The sequence below is a fragment of the Pecten maximus genome, chromosome 2 (assembly GCF_902652985.1).
Source record: "Pecten maximus chromosome 2, xPecMax1.1, whole genome shotgun sequence".
NCBI lineage: Eukaryota > Metazoa > Mollusca > Bivalvia > Pectinida > Pectinidae > Pecten > Pecten maximus.
Window position 1 is genome coordinate 25,047,407 of NC_047016.1, and position 20,741 is coordinate 25,068,147.

A 20,741-nucleotide genomic window follows, 5' to 3' on the forward strand; every position below is an offset into this window, starting at 1 on the left:
AAATTAGTAACAAGTAGAATACCCCAGGGAAGTGTTGGATTCTTGGACAGACACTAGCTATTTATACATTAATGACCTTCCAGATATCGTGGACTGCACATAGCCTTCTTATTTACAGATGACACTAAGTTATATAGTGATACCAGGAAGAATGTTAATCTACAGAGGGACTTAGATAAATCTTCAGAATTGGTCAGAGAAGTAGCAATTGAAGTTTCATCCAGAGAAATGGCATTACATGAAAAACGGAAGGGATTTCACTGTACCCAATCTTCATCTGTATTGGGATTTGGAGGGACTAGACGTCAGAGGGAAAAATAGGTATAATAATAGACAATAAGCTGATTTTTATACATCACATTCAAATAGCAGTGAACAAAGCAAACATAATATTAGGGACAATAAGATCATATACCTAAATGTATCTTAATGAAAGGTTGTTTCGTTTAATATATAAAGCCCTTGTACGACCTCATTTTGAATATGGAGTAAGTATCTGGAATTCCCATCAGCAATAAGATATTACCATGTTAGAAAATGTACAGCGAAGACCACGCAATTACTTCCAGGGATAAGAGACAGGACTTCTGAAGAAATGAAAAAAATAAACTTACCATCATTGTAATACAGGCATGCTAGTGGCGATATGATAGAGAGTTTCAAGATCAAGATAACTTGGTAAGAAGAAATAGGAACAAAAGAACGAGAGGAAGTTCATACTGCTTAGAGAACATGGGATCACGACTGGACACCATGCAGGAAGCATTCTTTAAGTTTTATTCTTTTGGTGACCGAAAGTTAAATAAGCGCATTAATCTACAGTGTAGATGCTCACATGAAATAGAAATATAGAACATTATCTGTTAGACTTCATTATTTAATGTTTCTAGAAATGCCTTGAAACAAAAACTTACGAATGTTTTAAATTTAACTGAATTATCTGCAGATTTGCTATTGTTAGGTTCTGATGCAATGTCTACTAACGAAAGCTGTACTTTATTTTTATTGTCCAAGATTTTATTAGCCATACTAAACGTTTTAACTAATATATTTGGTATCAAATTAGTCATTTATTCTTAGCATTGTTGTACTACGGTGACACAGTGAACTGCAACCGTAGAAGCAGGGAGTCCAACGCTCTGATAACAGAGCCCGAAACAGTGGTGTTTTTCATAACCGAAGAAAGAATAACCGGAACATGGTGGGGTGCTATACTTGTGTAGAGAGTTTCAGTGTGTGACACGCGGTATCTGGGCTACTGTGTCATTATCATAATGCTAACTAATACATTGGCTATTTCTGTCATAAAATGTTATGACTGAACACATGTTCTTTTTACTCCCTATGTTATATATTAAACTGAATTTCATTCTCATTATACAATGTAATGTATATAATACTTTTGCATATTAACATGCATTTAACACAAACACGCGGGTAGAGCAACTTTTTGGATTTTTTTCATCATAGTTTTTTTTTTTAATTTGCGGTCATATGTATATTTAATCAGTTATGTTTTACCGGAGCAGGCGGGTTATAAGTTTTAAACTTGTGCCTGATCCCATTTGCATATTTGTAAATAAAATATGTTTAAATCAAACATTAATTAGTGGAATTCGCTACCGGAGGATGATGTACAGGCACTATCGTTCAACTCATTTGAAAACAAGTTGGACAAATATTGGGAGAAATAGGACAACACAAACACAAGATATAACACATTCTTAATACCATGGATTTGGGTCTGATTATATAAAAGCCCAAAGGCCCGAGTTCAGTAACAACTAAGTAAGACTAAGTAAGATGATATATGGTTATATAAAGTGTTATTTATTTATGATTGTTGTACGTACCTATAAGTTTTAAGGGTTTAAAAAGCCATGGATTCATAATGAGCATGTTTACCCCATCACACTTTATATCAGTGGGGCCCGTAAAACTACTGGGACCTAGCTTTTATTGCAGTCTATTTGTTACTGCATGGACCTTCCCTAGTGTTATAGAAAATGTGCTATGCACACTAGGAAATGTCTAATTACACAGACTGTAGCGAATGTTCAGGTCCCTGTGTCGCTCATGAACCTGCTTTTCATGCAATTATCTAGGTTGGTTATGCAGATGCTAAGCTGATTACAACTTTATATAAGTGAAGGCTCAAGGTTTATCTATTAATTTTCTCTTAATAGAAGCGAAAACTGTTTATCTCTTAGTGCCCAGCAACGCTATATATGGTTGTGGGTGGGAATCTAAACGTTTTCAAAAATACAACAAGTCTTTTATAGCAATATAGCCAGATTGCTCACTTATTGACCCCGCTCCTCAGCCCCCTCGGGGTCAGCTAAATCATTCTTTGATTTTTTTAATCCCCACCACCTATGGGTGCTACTAGTCAGATATGAGTGATATCCATTGCTCACTTCCAGAGAAGTTGTTGTTGATATCGATTCAGCAAAATTGACCCGTCCGGCCGGCCGGCCGGCCGGATGACGGACGCCGGGGTATGACATAAGCTCGATTTGGTCCTTCGGACAAGGTGAGAGCTAGAAAAGGAGAATTTTCTATATACATGTATCCCCCATTGGGGAACGCTCCCCTCAAGCCCCGGGTAGGGTCAAATCCATCGTTTATATGAAAAATGATTTATTCACATACGGACACAATTGACAATGCCCTCCAAGGAATGCTGCAGTAGCCGCATGCACATCTAAAGTATGCCCAGATAGGCATGTGGTTCAAGGGTCAATCTAGTAGTGATGAGGAGAAATTAATTCTACATGATTGATAAGTTTTCATGTACATGGATTTCATGCACATCTTTTATTTTACCAACTACATACATGTAAATGAAAAATAGCAACTAAAATTGATATGTATGTTTTTATTCATTTTACAATTGATTTAACTCGTTTATAACACTACTTCACAATAAAACATTGTTGTCAATGTAAGAAATTGTTAATTTTATACTTTGGTAGGAATAAATCAAAACAAGAAGAAATCGGATAAAAACGATCTTTTTTTCTACTTTCCCTTTTTCCTCTTAACAATTCGATAACAAGGGGAACCTAAAAATATAATCTAAGAAAGATCTAAGAAGAATTTTCTTAGAAATAACAAGTGCAATCAATGATTGCGAAAGCTCACCGGCAGCAGCAATCACACTATGCATTCATTTTTTATGTATGTATAAGCATGTCATTTTGAAATTGTATGTCACATAATATCGCTCCTAGACCTCTAATGAATGTATAAACCAAATAAGAAGGGTGTGGACTTACAAGCGTTTCAAAACTAACCCTCAAAATCTTTAAAATGGGTTTTTGTGTCAAAAAAAGTAAGTCCACTAAATGGTAAAATGTCCAAAAAAAAATCACAAATTTGTTCTGCATGATTTTGCCACATCATCACTCCTAGATCTCTAATGAATGTATAAACCAAATTAGAAGGCTGATAGATGTATACTTTTGAACTTGCCCCAAAAACTTTAAAGTGAGTTTTGGTGCCAAAAAAGTTAAGTCCACAAAATGTTTAAATGCGAAAAAATCACAATTTTTTCTGCATGCTTTTGCCATAATATCACTTCTAGACCTCTAATGAATGTATAAACCAATTTAGAAGGGTATGAGGTGTATACTTTTGGACTTACAAGCTTTCCAAAAACTTACCCCAAAAACTTTAAAGATTTGGGGTGGGACTCGTAACCGGTGAGCTAACAATAACACATTTCAACTATTGTTTCTGTTTGTTTCCAGATCTGTGGACTTCACTTCAACAAGTAAGTTTGCAGCAAACAGATTAACAGACAATGCATACTACCTTTAACCAGTTCAAAAAAAATATACATGTATAGCCCATTTAGTATTAAGATCATCACCTATAAACTATTTCAATATTGGTAAAAAAAAAATCTGGTTGGGGAAAGATGCTCTTTTTCATCTTTTTCAATAAATAAACAGCACCAGCTGTAGTACGACTATAAATACCATAAAAAAAACCATGAAACACATGCAGGCTCTTGCACTGGTACTCAACCATCCAAGTTTGTGTATACCGTGCTCCGTGAATATTGGATTTCAATTCATGTTGACAAATATATCGGATACAATTATACAAGATATAAGATAGTTCAAAGTATAAGTGTTTTACGAACAGGTCAAGTACAAGTGATGTCACCATAGTGTTACTGTAGGTGCACTTAGTATCAGATATTTTTTGTAAAATGGCAATACAAACGGCAGATGGAACTGGATCTCTTGTCTGCTGCCTAGAGATTTCATAACCTCTTACTATACATATCAGTATCATATTGTCAAAAGAATGCTTCATATAAGTTCATTATCAAGCTGGAATGACTTTTTTTATATCTTACATCTTGCTAAACTTTCGTCATTGTCTGATGTCTATAATAAACTAGAACGTTGGAGGTATTTTGCCATTGTCAACCAGATTTTCCACCTGTGAGTATTTTGATCAGTCTAATACCATCTACAATCTTCACCAGGGAGGGACCACCAGTAATGGCGGACCATCATTGGGAGTAATGACCTAACACCACTGGAATTTACACCAGAATGAGGTGTTTATTAGGGTGAAGTTGTTACTCTGGTTCTCCACCAGAATCAGGTGTTTATTAGGGTTAAGTTGTTACTCTGATTCTCCACCAGAATCAGGTGTTTATAAGGGTGAAGTAGTTACTCTGGTTCTCCACCAGAATGAGGTGTTTATTAGGGTTAAGTTGTTACTCTGGTTCTCCACCAGAATGAGGTGTTTATTAGGGTTAAGTTGTTACTCTGGTTCTCCACCAGAATCAGGTGTTTATTAGGGTTAAGTTGTTACTCTGGTTCTCCACTAGAATCAGGTGTTTATTAGGGTTAAGTTGTTGCTCTGGTTCTCCACCAGAATGAGGTGTTTATTAGGGTTAAGTTGTTACTCTAGTTCTCCACCAGAATCAGGTGTTTATTAGGGTTAAGTTGTTACTCTGATTCTCCACCAGAATCAGGTGTTTATTAGGGTGAAGTAGTTACTCCGATTCTCCACCAGAATCAGGTGTTTATTAGGGTGAAGTAGTTACTCCGATTCTCCACCAGAATCAGGTGTTTATTAGGGTTAAGTTGTTACTCCGGTTCTCCACCAGAATCAGGTGTTTATTAGGGTGAAGTTGTTACTCTGATTCTCCACCAGAATCGGGTGTTTATTAGGGTGAAGTAGTTACTCTGATTCTCCACCAGAATCAGGTGTTTATAAGGGTGAAGTAGTTACTCTGGTTCTCCACCAGAATCAGGTGTTTATTAGGGTTAAGTTGTTACTCTGGTTCTCCACCAGAATAAGGTGTTTATTAGGGTTAAGTTGTTACTCTGGTTCTCCACCAGAATGAGGTGTTTATTAGGGTGAAGTAGTTGCTCTGGTTCTCCACCAGAATGAGGTGTTTGTTAGGGTTAAGTTGTTACTCTGGTTCTCCACCAGAATAAGGTGTTTATTAGGGTTAAGTTGTTACTCTGGTTCTCCACCAGAATGAGGTGTTTATTAGGGTGAAGTAGTTGCTCTGGTTCTCCACAAGAATCAGGTGTTTATTAGGGTTAAGTTGTTACTCTGGTTCTCCACCAGAATCAGGTGTTTATTAGGGTGAAGTTGTTACTCTGGTTCTCCACCAGAATCAGGTGTTTATTAGGGTTAAGTTGTTACTCTGGTTCTCCACCAGAATCAGGTGTTTATTAGGGTGAAGTTGTTACTCTGGTTCTCCACCAGAATCAGGTGTTTATTAGGGTTAAGTTGTTACTCTGGTTCTCCACCAGAATCAGGTGTTTATTAGGGTTAAGTTGTTACTCTGGTTCTCCACCAGAATCAGGTGTTTATTAGGGTTAAGTTGTTACTCTGGTTCTCCACCAGAATCAGGTGTTTATTAGGGTTAAGTTGTTACTCTGGTTCTCCACCAGAATCAGGTGTTTATTAGGGTTAAGTTGTTACTCTGGTTCTCCACCAGAATCAGTTGTATGGCACTGTTATGTGAGTGTTCCCGCTTCACGAAGGACAACATTGTAGTCCTGTATCAGTTTTTTTCTCAACATTTCAGTCATGTTCTGCTCAGATCTATCACTCTGTAACTCCTTGGGACTAAGGACAGGAACCTGTGCATGTAAAAGACATTTAGTATTTATTACATGTATATTAACATGCTAAGATACATGAGCATTAATTATCTGGAAAACAACATTACTGTGAATAAAAAATACATGAGTATTAATTATCTAACTGGAAAACATAACTGTGCAGGTAAGGGGTACATGACTATTAATTATCTAACTGGAAAACAACATTACTGTGCAGGTAAAAAATGGAGGAGCATTAATTATTTAACTAGAAAACAGCATTACTGTGCATGTTTAAGATACTGGCGTATCAATTACATGTATATATATATATATATATTCACATATCTGGAAAACAACATGTATCACTTCAGGGAATAACAGATATGAAATTCTCATTGAATGCAATATTTGTTTACCTTTGGCCTGATTGTACAATATTTACCAACTTATTGGGGACTGAGAAAACTTGACCTATATGTACTCATGATCAGTCTACATCTATTGCTATTTAAATGTTTCTCACTTCATCCAGCAACATTTCAATCTTCCATGTCACTTTCATCTTATTCAACAAAACAAAATCAATATAATGTACGTAACTGATTTCATTCAATGTAACTGATTTTATTCAATGTAACTGATTTCATTCAAAGTAAAGTTGCTATATTATACCACTCAACACCACATTCAACTCTAAAACAATTTTTAACCAAAGACATCTCTGATATTTTTTCCTATAATCCAATGTTATTACAGCCAAAAAACTCTGTTTACCTCAACAACTTTGTAACCAAGTTTCCTCAAGTGTCGACTCTGTAGCTTCAGTCTTCCTAATGGAATGCCTCCATTAAAGGTTGTTTGCCTCCTGTTGTGTACCAAGATGATAATCCTGATGAAAAAGAAAACAAATTTAAAGATGGTGTTTAGTTTTCAGAGTTTACAGAATTTAAAATGTTTACAATATTAAAACCATTGAGTATCAATCTGAAAGCAGATGCCATGAAGTAGAAATAGGACACATCTGACACGAGTCCAGACAAATTAATGTGTGTAGGAACAGACAGGGTACCATGATCTTAATATCACGTATACATTCCCCAGTTAGCAGCTCTAGATTTTTTGTAAAGGTTTTTTTGTCATCTCATCATCTCACAATGAAATGCCATATCTGTACAATGCAGTAAGACAAGCAGCTTGACTAGCCAGGGACTACTTATTTTGTATTTAGCCTTGATTTTTTTTATTTACCTCCACTACCACCTATAGTGGCAACACCAAGTCAACACTCTTTACTTTATGATTGCTCCGTCACTGGCCACCAATTAGCTACCTTAGTTGTCATTTACATTTGAAATATAGTTGAGCATCTCTACCAACTGATCTAGTATAGTAAAATGCTTTCCCTAATATTGCCACTTTTTTATATTATTGTTTTTTTTTTTACAAAAAACATGATGTAGTTGACAAGATGACTTGATACTGGATGCTGCAATGACTATTTACACACAGCTCATATACCATGTGTATATAAAATGTATCATATGTATGATAGCTAAGGACAGTGGAATGGAAATTTGTGCCAAATCCCTGTGTTTACTCTATCAAACCATATGTAACATGTAATTTCATTGGATCCCCTCAAAAGCCAGGGCAATGTAATCTGGAAGCTTAGAGAACAAGGCTAAATCCATTAAGGTTGAATACAAATTTATTAGTCCTTGGCTAGCAAAGATGCATGATAACTGCTTAGTCACATTATACTGAAACAGGATAGTCAGTCATTTAAGCTGACTTTGATGTTTAACATAAAGCAGAGATCAACTGAAAATTTTATAGAGCTTGTGTTGGTCAGGTGACAGAACTTATAATCTTCCTTGCTTGGATGGAAGACCAAAACCAAAACTAAATAGAGATATCAGGAAATTAAAATGATAGAAATAGAGAGAATGTCACAATGGGAGCAGCAGTTTGACTTTGGTTGTATGGTGTCCCCAGGGAGAGAACGTTTGTACAGCTTAAGGACAGAAAAATACAGACACATACTGCCATGTTTATTTCTTGTGTGGAACTGTAGGAACACAGATGGCTGGTCAAAGTACTAAATTTTCTTGTGTGGATTTGTAGAGAGGCACAACATTCCTCAAGGTAGAAATTGTTGGAACCTATCAGAGATACGATAGTATACATGAGGTCTCGCTGAAAATTCAGGTAATATTCTAAAATAGCGAGACCAACACAGTGGCTCTTCTAAGGTTAAGGAAGAACATCAATTTGGGCACACTCTTTTAGATTATAATCATTATTAATTGTTACTGTAAGCAATGTAATAGTTCTTGTTGCTGTGTTCATGGAGTGGGCATCCTTCAAGTTCATAAAATTGTGTTGATACCAGAAAGACCATTAAGCATTCGTCACAGGAATCTGAAGACAGCATTGTTTTGACTTTGACCATACCCCATGTTTGCATGCTTCACAGTGCTAGGAAGTTTGTAGTAAGGCACTGGATCAAACTCTGTAGGTCTCTTCTCCTCATCAAGTCTTATTTCTATTACTGTAAAGTAAAAAAGCCTCCATTATGTTTCCATAGAAACAGTTCCGAAAATTATTACTGGTATCCCAGAAAAGAGCTCATTTATATCTATTATCTCTTTGATAAGGAAAAAAGGAATTGCTTGACTGTATCAAGATAAAATTTACCATGTTTTGATTTAGGTGTAGTTCCTCACTATGTTCAACCCAATATATTAGTCCAGTAAATTATTCAACCAAATATATTAGTCCAGAAAATTCTTCAACCAAATATATTAGTCCAGTAAATGGTTAAGTTTATTTTGCAAAACTAGATTTTAGTATTACATGATAAACTTTGTCCCTAGGCTAGGGTGCAGAATATGTGTAAAATTAAAAACCAAAAACAAAAGAAATATTATTATCACTTTCATCAATTTAACAAACATCTGCATTACAATATTTATGTAGAGTCCTCACTCCTTAAACAAAGGCTTGTAGCTATCAGGAAGTAGAACCTTAGAATGGTCATTAATATCCTTTAATGAGACAGATTGACAATGAAACAGGAGGAAAGGTAGCTTGAATAAGCTAGTCTCTGGCATGTAACAAGGCTCATGTGTAGCCTGATAATACCATAACTATTACAGACTAGTGTTAGTCTCTGAACTTCAAAAAATAAGTATGTGACATTGATAATCTATATATTTTAATCATTGTATAATTTAACAATAACGGATAGCATAATTGATAGCTTTTAATAGATTTTATTCGTAATTAGTGTCTCATAAGCCAATAATGGCTGGATGTCAATATGTATTTTATTGTTCTTATGTACATTTTTTAATCAAGTATTGTATTGACATGCGACACTCAAATAAAATAAAACTTGAACTTGAACTTGTAACAAAACCAATGACAAGTAATTATTGCAATAAATGCAACTGAAACAGAATTCAATCACGAGAATGTGGCTATCACTGTTGCTAAGGATACCTTCATTCCCATAAGGCAGGAGACGATGATACTTGAAGAACTTTTCACCCACAATGTTGTTTACCACAGTCAAGACCAACTTTGACAGGTGATTCTTTTGCGACAAAAATCGTCTGACATCCTCATTAGCTCTTTCATCAGACTTCAACTGTAGAAAATCCATAAACAAGTTAAATACTATTGGTACATATTACCACTTATCAAGTCTCTTCTTGTAAATATTGTGTAGAAACAAACAGAATATACTACCACCGTATTTATATTTACAGTGGACTGTTGATGTAGTAGACAGGAAGCTCATGGCATCCTGAAAAATTCTTAAATTTTCAAGTCTCAAGAAAAGTACATTTAAAGATCTTGAGGAACTAATATAGTAAATACCTAATAATTATATATCTAAAGCTGCTCTTCTTCTGGACTAACAAGTTTTAATGGCAATTCATCATTAAAGATGCTACACAACCAACAGAGTGTAATAAATTGTTATTATTTTGACAATAAATGACATTTAGTCTAAATATGTATGCCTATTTAAGGCCTACAAATAAAAAAAATATATTATAATGTCCAGAAATGTCGTAACGAAGCCAAGAAGTTACAAACTTTTGAATATCCCTGTCTGTGTCAGAGTCTATTCATGTTTTTAATTGATAAAAAGTACTATTTGTCAAAGGTGAAGCACCTTTAAATACAAGGTAAAAAAAATAAATTCTCAATTTTTTTGCCAATGGGTCTGTAATTCACACTTTCCACTTGCTATCTAGGTCAAGGGTATCACAGATGCTAATTGCCACCCCATTTTTTATTTCAAAGGGCTGGTGCTACATATCGAGTAAATCATGATCAATTGGAAACAAGAATAAGCAGTGGTATATTTTTATACAATACCAAGTAACATACATGTATAATTTGAACTTCTCTTTTCATCATTCAAAGATAAAGCAGATAATCATTGCATCTTGAAGAAATTCTCTTGAGATCTACCTTATATTTGGTATGCAACTTTTACCTTTATATGCAGCTATATAAATTAAGCTGTGGCATATGCATAGCATCATGAACTAAATTTACTTGTACACTATATGAATATATATGAACTTACATTGGCCAAACACAAATGGTTACCACTGTAATACGGACATTCAATATCAATACAGGCCTGGAGTAACAGCAACTGGTGAGAAAATAATGAAGTCTTGTTCGCTGTAAACCAAAAGATACTAATCATTATTGTTTCATCCTCTGCAGGTATATATAATTAAACATAATAAGCCAAGGTCAAATTTATTAAAAAGAGCTCTTTGGAGATCAGCTTAGCTTGCTTTTTGCATGATGACATAAAACAGTTACTGAAGGCATTGTGTTCTGAAAAACTTAAAATTGAACAGCTGCCCAACAGTGAAAAATACAATACAAGTACGTAAATCTTTTAAAATTTTCATTTATATGCATGAAAATGTTTAAACTTTATATTGTTCATATACTAACAGTTGTCTCAACATGTAGTTTTAGGTGTATTTCATTTGTTGCATACTGTTTATTCTATAACAAGTCAAGTGAGCCAGTGTATGGCTTTATTGAAGGACATGGATTCATTGAAATAGCACTTAATAACACAATGTAGACTTATTGCCCGATAAATGTCATTATTATGCTATTAACATCATGGTAATACTCAGGTATTTTTAGTACTTTTTAATCCTTGTTCACACACCCAATAATTTAGTACATTGAATACAATATACTGTTACACTCATATTTGTTTTATTATTGGCTATATACTGAATATGTCATTCGTGATAAGGTCCAAAAATTCAGATACACAAAATGTAGAAAAAAGACAATACAAATTAAATTTAGCTCAAATCATATCACAATAATCTTGGCATCCCTATAACTTTCATTACATGAACCACTTTTTGGCCCTTTTCATTGACTATCATTGATATACTATTATTCCACTTTCCAGTCACCTTTCCAGCAAAAAGAGCTGGCATAAATAAATAATGTCAGAAATAGCATGCAACTAGAACAATGACAGGTCAGCAGGGGCCAAGCCAAATTGTCGTTTATTCACAGAGCAAAATAACAATCTAAATTTTAATCCAGTATTTAACCAAATTATAGAAGATACCTATATATATGATATAAGAAAATGGCTGAAATACATGTACCTCCCCCACCAACAGCCAGGGTCATTGACCCAGTTACCTTGATCTTTTGTCAGTTGATTTCTTGTTTAATTCTGACCAACGTTGCTTCATGATGTCATAACAAATTAAAATGTTCATCAGATGAGAAAGGTACAATTTGAAAATGACATTAAAAACCTGTTTTGGACCCCGTAAAATTGCATGACTTTTGACCAGGACATGCGGTCACTTGACTTCTCATTTAATTCCAACCAAACTTGCTTGTAATGTTATAACAATTGTTCATTAATGAAAGCTATAAAATTTGACCTTAACGGTATATCCATTTGACCATGACAAAATCCAGAGTGATTACTATAGGGCACCTGTATCTCCCATACAGGGCTGCCCTAATAGATTTGGAGCACGATACTTACCACCTTCCTTCAGGAGATGGCTGATAAGACCCAAAGGAAATCTGCCTGCTATGGCCATTCCTATGGCAAATCGCATATTGAAGATATCTGGTTTCTCAATGGTCATATGATTAGATTGTCTCCTCACATCATCTGAAATGTTCAGCTTAGGATAGTGCTCTGCAGACATTGCAGCTTCCCCTGAACTTAACTCAAATAATTTTGATAAATTGTCAAAACAACATATACATGTTTCCGATTCTTCTAATCCATAATCGGCTACAAATTCACAAAGAACTGCCACTGATTTGACTCTAATGTTAACATTGTTTCTGGCTAATTCTTCAATTTGCTTTATTATGTGATGCACAAACAGTGTGTGATGAAACCTTACTGTAGTCAGGCATTTTATAACTGTGACCAATTCTTCAACACCTGTTTGACAGCATCCATGATTTCCAATTGCCTCAAGTTGTTCCACTGAGTTTAAGTGAGATGTATATCGATACATTTGCCGAAGGAATGAAGACATATGAAAATCATTATTTCTCTTTAACTTTCCATTGTAATTAAAGAATAAAGACCAAAATTTTCTGATGACATTATCAGAGGTGAACTGCTTCCCACACCTGTTATATGCACTGAGCACCATCTCGGCTTCTAGCAGATCATACATCTCTAGGTGTTTTTCCAGAACTTTCTCCACCTGATGAAATAAAGTGTGTTTGGTGTATCCATACAGAAACACACAAAACATTAGTTGAGAAATACTTTTTGGATCCCATACAGTGGTATCTTTCTCAAAGTTATTGTTAACAAATTCTAGGTAAACACCTAAAAGCTCATGACAAATAAATTGTTTAAACTTTACACAAAAGGCAATGGTATCCATCACCTGATTACATGACAAGTTACTGAAACTCTCCATAGTAAAGTCTTGTATTTCCTGACCTGTCCAAATCTTTAGCTCTTCTAGTTCATTGCTCCTTCCATCACTGGGCCAAAGAACGCCACACATGTACTTAACATTTTTAGTCACCTTAGCATATGGTTTACTTTTAATATCTTGATGGTATCTTGTTGTCTTTATATGAGGAATTCTGGCTTTCTTTTTATGCTCAGTATAACATTGCCTGTGTACGATACACCCTATAAGAGGGTGTGGCTTTTGGTTTGGTGGAAGACAGTTAAACATCCCTCCACTTCTCTTGCATATCTGTAACTTATCGCTGTTAACAAATCTTTTGAAGTAGACGAAGTTATGCATCCTCATTCCTACATGAATGATCCTGGTCTGCCAAAACGCCATAATCACTGTTCAGAGTTGTTCACCTACAACATATAGGAAGGCAAAATATAAAGAAAATGTAAGACTGAAATAACATAGGAACTTCCCAAGTTTTCTACTGTAGAACTTAGTAAACAAGAGGATCAATATATATATTCCGGTGTTACCTTGAATAGCTAACCTGTGTAGACTTATATAATTATTTCAGTTGTGTCTTGACATAGACATTCCAGTTACCTGTGCAGGTGCGTTGCCATTCAGACCAGAGACTTGTATATCACATGTGATATACAAGTCTCTGTTCAGACCAAATGTTTGTCGGCTATGGTCAACATTTCTGAAATTACTGATCAACGCCGGTCATTTATTGATAACTAGTCTGCATTAATAAAACAAAATATTACAATTATATACTCTTTTATGATTCCGTTATTATATTTGATGATATTGAATATTGATGCTAGCGTAGTATGAGGAGTAACCATATTTTTATAAGCTTCAAGTGTCATGATCCACCTTAAAACAGGGTGACAACACAGGCATTTACTTCTGATTGTGATTAGTATCAATAGACAAAAATATTTGCCACTACTCTAGTATATCAACATAGTAGGAGAAGGGGCTAAATGTGTTTTTTGTTAGTTTTTTTTAAATATAGATAGCATATGCAGACGCCTTGTTAGGACAAGTCTACTGCAGAAGTACATAAAACTGTAAAAATCATCAGGTCCCTGTGGTCTACTACTGGGGCACGTTACAATAATAATGTATACATGAAATTATTAGAATGTACAAATACATTATTATAAATTATTGTAACGTGCCCCTGTGGGTCCACTAACGCAGTGAACTTAATTAAAGTTCTTCGATGGTAATTTAAGTCATCTTGATTTCAACAGAAATAATTGCAATCTACAGTTTTTAGCCTAGCATCAGATAATGATATATCAGAGATTGTGTATATAGGGCAAAACGTTTACGGTTACAGGATACTTACTTACCAAGTTGGACTAGGTAATTGAGCATCGTGCACGACGACCATATGTAGCCGCAGTTTCGGAGGTACAATTTTGCCGTTTCTATTGCATTATATGAATAAACTGGTTGTTTTCTATTAGTGCGATCACATGTACTGGCAATTTCAAGATATTGCAGTAAAGTTGAGACAATATTTTTTAAGTGTGTCTTAAAATATATATATTTAACCATTAATCACCCTTTGCAGGGTTTAAAAAATCCATATTCACACAGTTTTGGCCGTAGACCCTGTGGCCTAATGGATAAGGCGTCGGCCTCCGGAGCCGAAGATTGAGGGTTCGAGTCCCTTCAGGGTCGAATTCCCTTTACAATTTTTTATAATTACATTTTTAATATTAATTGATGTTCAATTGATAAATTTCAAAGGCAGGTCTAAAAAAGAGATGCATATCGTACATATATACGCTGTGTGAAGCCACACAATTGGGGATCCGGTATTATGGGATACATGTACTGTACATGTGGTGTCGGTGTAGCGTGTACTTTGCAAGTCCGTGAGAGTTGCAAGTTCCGCTTCCGGTACTTGTAAGTTTCACGGAGGGGGCACCGGTCGCCGTGAGAGTTGCAAGAACCGTGAGACTTGCAAGCCAGAACAGTTTGTCATTGGAACAGGTCATGAGTTGTGTGTTTTACGTCATTAAATATGTTAACAGATATTGCACTGTTACAATGATCGCGTTACAATGTCGGCGGCGACTGTCATTGCGTTTTTAGAATGACTGTGTACAAAATAGCCAGTGTAGGCAATATACTGTACCTGCATATCGATCGGAGTTAAATAAACTCTAAATTACGCCATAGGGTAATCTTACCTGCCGTGAAATATTGGTCAGATAATTATATATTCTACCTGCTGTTTTGCCTGAGGAGACAGAGGGAGGGAACCCCCGGAACAGCATGATCAATAGCCTACCCCTGACAACAGGAATCGGACTGTCGAGATGATGGGGAAATAAATGGAAATGCATCAATTGAAAATAGCATTCTCGGTAATTAAAAAAGAAAAGAACATTAAAATCTCAGAGCAAGGTTACTTCTTTTTTTTTCTTGCAAAGTACATAATTAGACTGACTCCCTTTTGTCATTTCATTCAATATTAACAAGCTGGAACACTTGCCCACTTTCTTCTGTTTGATAAGTAATGGAACACATTGAGTTTACTTATTGCCGTTTTAAACAGAGCCTTGAATTGAAACTCTACCAGGCCTATTTTTGAAACATTTACAACATGTACATTCATAACGAACGTTATTTCAACTAATTTCACAAATATATTACTATGGACACATATTACGAGCACATCATCATAACAGGATAAAAAGAAAATAATGTCCTTTCTTCGTCAACAATTCTGCAAGCCAGTGTTAAATATGTCTAATATCACCGGTTTAATGGTTTATAATGGTTATTTAGGAATGAGCACACATGATTTGGCCATGAGAAATGCAAGCCAGTGTTAAATATGTCTAATATCACTGGTTTAATGGTTTATAATGGTTATTTAGTACTCAGCCAATATGAGCCAACCATGAGAAATGCAAGCCAGTGTTAAATATGTCTAATATCACTGGTTTAATGGTTTATAATGGTTATTTAGTACTCAGCCAATATGATCCAACCATGAGAAATGCAAGCCGGTGTTAAATATGTCTAATATCACCGGTTTAATGGTTTATAATGGTTATTTAGGAATGAGCACACATGATTTGGCCATGAGAAATGCAAGCCAGTGTTAAATATGTCTAATATCACCGGTTTAATGGTTTATAATGGTTATTTAGGAATGAGCACACATGATTTGGCCATGAGAAATGCAAGCCAGTGTTAAATATGTCTAATATCACTGGGTTAATGGTTTATAATGGTTATTTAGTACTCAGCCAATATGATCCAACCATGAGAAATGCAAGCCGGTGTTAAATATGTCTAATATCACCGGTTTAATGGTTTATAATGGTTATTTAGGAATGAGCACACATGATTTGGCCATGAGAAATGCAAGCCAGTGTTAAATATGTCTAATATCACTGGTTTAATGGTTTAAAATGGTTATTTAGTACTCAACCAATATAATCCAACCATGAGAAATGCAAGCCGGTGTTAAATATGTCTAATATCACTGGGTTAATGGTTTATAATGGTTATTTAGGAATGAGCACACATGATTTGGCCATGAGAAATGCAAGCCAGTGTTAAATATGTCTAATATCACTGGGTTAATGGTTTATAATGGTTATTTAGGAATGAGCACACATGATTTGGCCATGAGAAATGCAAGCCAGTGTTAAATATGTCTAATATCACTGGGTTAATGGTTTATAATGGTTATTTAGTACTCAACCAATATAATCCAACCATGAGAAATGCAAGCCAGTGTTAAATATGTCTAATATCACTGGGTTAATGGTTTATAATGGTTATTTAGTACCCAGCCAATATGAGCCAACCATGAGAAATGCAAGCCAGTGTTAAATATGTCTAATATCACCGGTTTAATGGTTTATAATGGTTATTTAGTACTCAACCAATATAATCCAACCATGAGAAATGCAAGCCAGTGTTAAATATGTCTAATATCACCGGTTTAATGGTTTATAATGGTTATTTAGGAATGAGCACACATGACTTGGCCATGAGAAATGCAAGCCAGTGTTAAATATGTCTAATATCAGTGGTTTAATGGTTTATAATGGTTATTTAGTACTCAGCCAATATGATCCAACCATGAGAAATGCAAGCCGGTGTTAAATATGTCTAATATCACCGGTTTAATGGTTTATAATGGTTATTTAGGAATGAGCACACATGATTTGGCCATGAGAAATGCAAGCCAGTGTTAAATATGTCTAATATCACTGGTTTAATGGTTTATAATGGTTATTTAGTACCCAGCCAATATAATCCAACCATGAGAAATGCAAGCCGGTGTTAAATATGTCTAATATCACTGGTTTAATGGTTTATAATGGTTATTTAGTACTCAGCCAATATGATCCAACCATGAGAAATGCAAGCTGGTGTTAAATATGTCTAATATCACTGGTTTAATGGTTTATAATGGTTATTTAGGAATGAGCACACATGATTTGGCCATGAGAAATGTAAGCCAGTGTTAAATATGTCTAATATCACTGGTTTAATGGTTTATAATGGTTATTTAGGAATGAGCACACATGATTTGACCAGGAGAAATGTAAGCCAGTGTTAAATATGTCTAATATCACTGGTTTAATGGTTTATAATGGTTATTTAGGAATGAGCAGACATGATTTGGCCATGAGAAATGCAAGCTGGTGTTAAATATGTCTAATATCACTGGTTTAATGGTTTATAATGGTTATTTAGGAATGAGCACACATGATTTGGCCATGAGAAATGTAAGCCAGTGTTAAATATGTCTAATATCACTGGTTTAATGGTTTATAATGGTTATTTAGGAATGAGCACACATGATTTGACCAGGAGAAATGTAAGCCAGTGTTAAATATGTCTAATATCACTGGTTTAATGGTTTATAATGGTTATTTAGGAATGAGCAGACATGATTTGGCCATGAGAAATGCAAGCCAGTGTTAAATATGTCTAATATCACTGGTTTAATGGTTTATAATGGTTATTTAGGAATGAGCACACATGATTTGGCCATGAGAAATGTAAGCCAGTGTTAAATATGTCTAATATCACTGGTTTAATGGTTTATAATGATTAACATCAAGTCTTTTATTGAAGCCTTGAAACTTAACTAACCTGGATACGTAGTGTTATTTGAAAAAAATATGCTATTAAGGAAGTTTCATTTAATTTTCTTTCAGAATGTTTACCAATTGATTATTCAAGTGTAAAAACCTTTTCCGGAAAGACGTGTTCAAGTCATGGAGGGAAATAACAGATTAAGAAGATTCAATAATAGAGAAAAAATATACTGAAAATACCTATTAAGTTTATTAAATATTTTAGAGTTTATTTGACAAACAATGGTTAAAAAATTATAAATGACTAACTTAAAGATAAATTTAACTCTTCTAGGAAGTATAATTTTGTTGAATTTAAAAAAAACATGATTTAAAAGCTAACTTTCAAGATATTACTAACACTAAAAAAGCATACCGTATGTCCAATACTTTAAATACTTTGATTAGTTATCCATATATATCCTTAAACTTAGAAATATTCAGAAGCATAAAAGAGGAACGTAATATTTTTTAGTTATTTCTTGAGGCACAGTTCATCCCTTTTGGTTTAAACAAGGAAACATGCATTTTTGGTTTATTTTAATCAAAATAGTATTAGTTGTAGAGTAGATAATGTAATGTAATACCATAATTTTAATTATAAAACAATAACATCACGGTCAGTAGCTGCACTTAAGAACCTTATCAAAGATACATGTACATATCATACTCAGAAATGTATATATACGTATTGCTTCAAACAAAGGTGAATTATCTTTATTGAAATTTCTTACTGGATCAAAAAAATGGGAAAAGTTAATTAATATTGCATGGTTATACCCTGTCCCCAGTTTTTGCCAAAATATGAACACATAACTTTAAAATATTTTATTAATGTATATTTTCATATACATAGTTATACTACTTGAACTCTCTCTCTCTCTCTCATATATCTTACTTTCCAATCTAAGACCTCTATACATATATAAAGTGCCTTCTTTTCTTTTTTCAATCACTTCTAAACAATGCTCATATTTACTTTAATATGTATCTCTTGTATACTTTTGATTTATTGTACTGTATTACTTATTCTCAAATAAATATTGTTTAAACTAATATGTATCTATATAAAACAGACATAATTGAGACTTCAATAGTGGGTCAATTTGACATAACCATACTAAAACCTGCTGTTTAATATCATTTCATATTCATTGAATGAAAGGAAATGTGTGAGAATTAAATTGTTTATGTATGATAAATTATTTGCATTTTCATAGCATTCAACAAATACAAAAAAAAAAAAAAATACAAAAAAACAAAAAAACAGAAAATAATTCAGAACCAAAAAATGCGGCAATGCATGAATTTAATTGCTTCATTACACTCAACTAGATGGAAAACTTCAACATTGTAATTGTACAAATAATCAACAAAGTCTAATCAAAGGTTAACTAGCTGAAATAGCTAGGTGTGGATATAACAATAAATGGAAATAAGTACATTCCAGTTTAATACAGCATAAACTCAACAACTGTACAACTTCATTTTGTGAATTGAACACATTTAAAAAACAAAATCCAATTAACCATCAGTCATAAGCTAAATTTGTAACAGGAACCATGTGCTGAAATGTTCTTGCTTCACTATATGAAAAGGTTAATTAATGAACAATTTGGTGTTTAACCCAGTTGCTTACATTGATATATGTACATGAAATTAACTATGTGTTTCTCATTCAAATGAATCACATGCAAGGATGTTCCTGCTTTTATTGCAAAATATATATAGCCATCATCAGAATTTCTTCAAAACCAGAAAGAAAAACAATGACAAAACAACACCAATTTTGGAAGGGTTTTTTTTATGCCTGAAAAAATAAATTATAGGCTACATGTACTCTGGGATATATGCATTATATTTCTGATTCTTTGTGAAATAATGTATATTTATTCGCAAATTTTGTTAAGGTCTAATAATAAAGTACATGACAAATACAATATAGTAAAAAGTACCAAACCTTTACCATGTATTTCCTTTATAGTTAGTAGGATGATGTCTCATTTTAAATATATTGATAAATTTCTTATAAAAAATGTTTAGTCTAATTTTCTTATTTAGATAAAGCTATTTTATTAGAAATTGATTTCAAAGTTCTCAGACAAAAAAATTGGAGAAATTCTGATATTGACTGTATATTTTATATAACTGTTTGGTACACATACCTCTCAGAAAGAACTTGCTGGCTTTTAGCTTAAAGTTGTCCCTTCTATTTCTGGCAAACTTTGTAGAGCTGTCCTTGAGATCATCTGGGTAAGAACTACAGGTGGATGAAAGAAAACAGACTAAATCGTGATACTCGTCTGGGTCCATGTTGTAGATGTCATTGAGAATCGATAGGAGCATCAACATTTATATCATATATTTTTCTAGAAGAATTTGATTGGTTGATTCTGTCAAATTAGTTTTTACTGTCAGTGAAGATGCTGTCAAATGGAATATACAACATGGCAGACGAAAAGTCTAGGACAAGAGCTAAAGGAAACCCCAAAGTGGTTTAATAATTGATACAAATATTACACAGGTAAGTGATTCCTGGTCCC

The 20,741-nt window shown here is 34.1% G+C and overlaps 1 protein-coding gene and 1 non-coding gene across 6 annotated transcripts; one reads left to right on the plus strand and one right to left on the minus strand.

Moving 5' to 3' along the window:
• Nucleotides 1-2,863: 2,863 nt before the first annotated feature.
• LOC117321600 (FAST kinase domain-containing protein 3, mitochondrial-like) lies at nucleotides 2,864-14,473 on the minus strand. 5 transcript variants are annotated; one of them, XM_033876076.1, is made up of 8 exons: nucleotides 13,093-13,210; nucleotides 12,771-12,847; nucleotides 12,163-12,294; nucleotides 10,696-10,796; nucleotides 9,594-9,741; nucleotides 8,544-8,640; nucleotides 6,864-6,978; nucleotides 2,864-6,125 (listed from the first exon to the last, which is right to left on the minus strand). In XM_033876076.1, exons 3-8 carry the CDS (start codon nucleotides 12,266-12,268, stop codon nucleotides 6,000-6,002), a joined length of 693 nt encoding a protein of 230 aa, XP_033731967.1. In that variant the 5' UTR covers nucleotides 12,269-12,294; nucleotides 12,771-12,847; nucleotides 13,093-13,210; the 3' UTR covers nucleotides 2,864-5,999. The 5 variants fall into 5 exon arrangements, with proteins under 5 accessions (XP_033731967.1, XP_033731963.1, XP_033731965.1 ...); XM_033876072.1 differs by adding an exon at nucleotides 14,431-14,473 and having other exon boundaries at nucleotides 12,163-13,473; XM_033876074.1 differs by adding an exon at nucleotides 14,427-14,458 and having other exon boundaries at nucleotides 12,163-13,473.
• A 218-nt stretch (nucleotides 14,474-14,691) lies between these two features.
• Trnar-ccg lies at nucleotides 14,692-14,764 on the plus strand. The gene has a single exon. It is a non-coding gene; the product is annotated as a tRNA-Arg (tRNA).
• The last annotated feature ends 5,977 nt before the right edge of the window (nucleotides 14,765-20,741 follow it).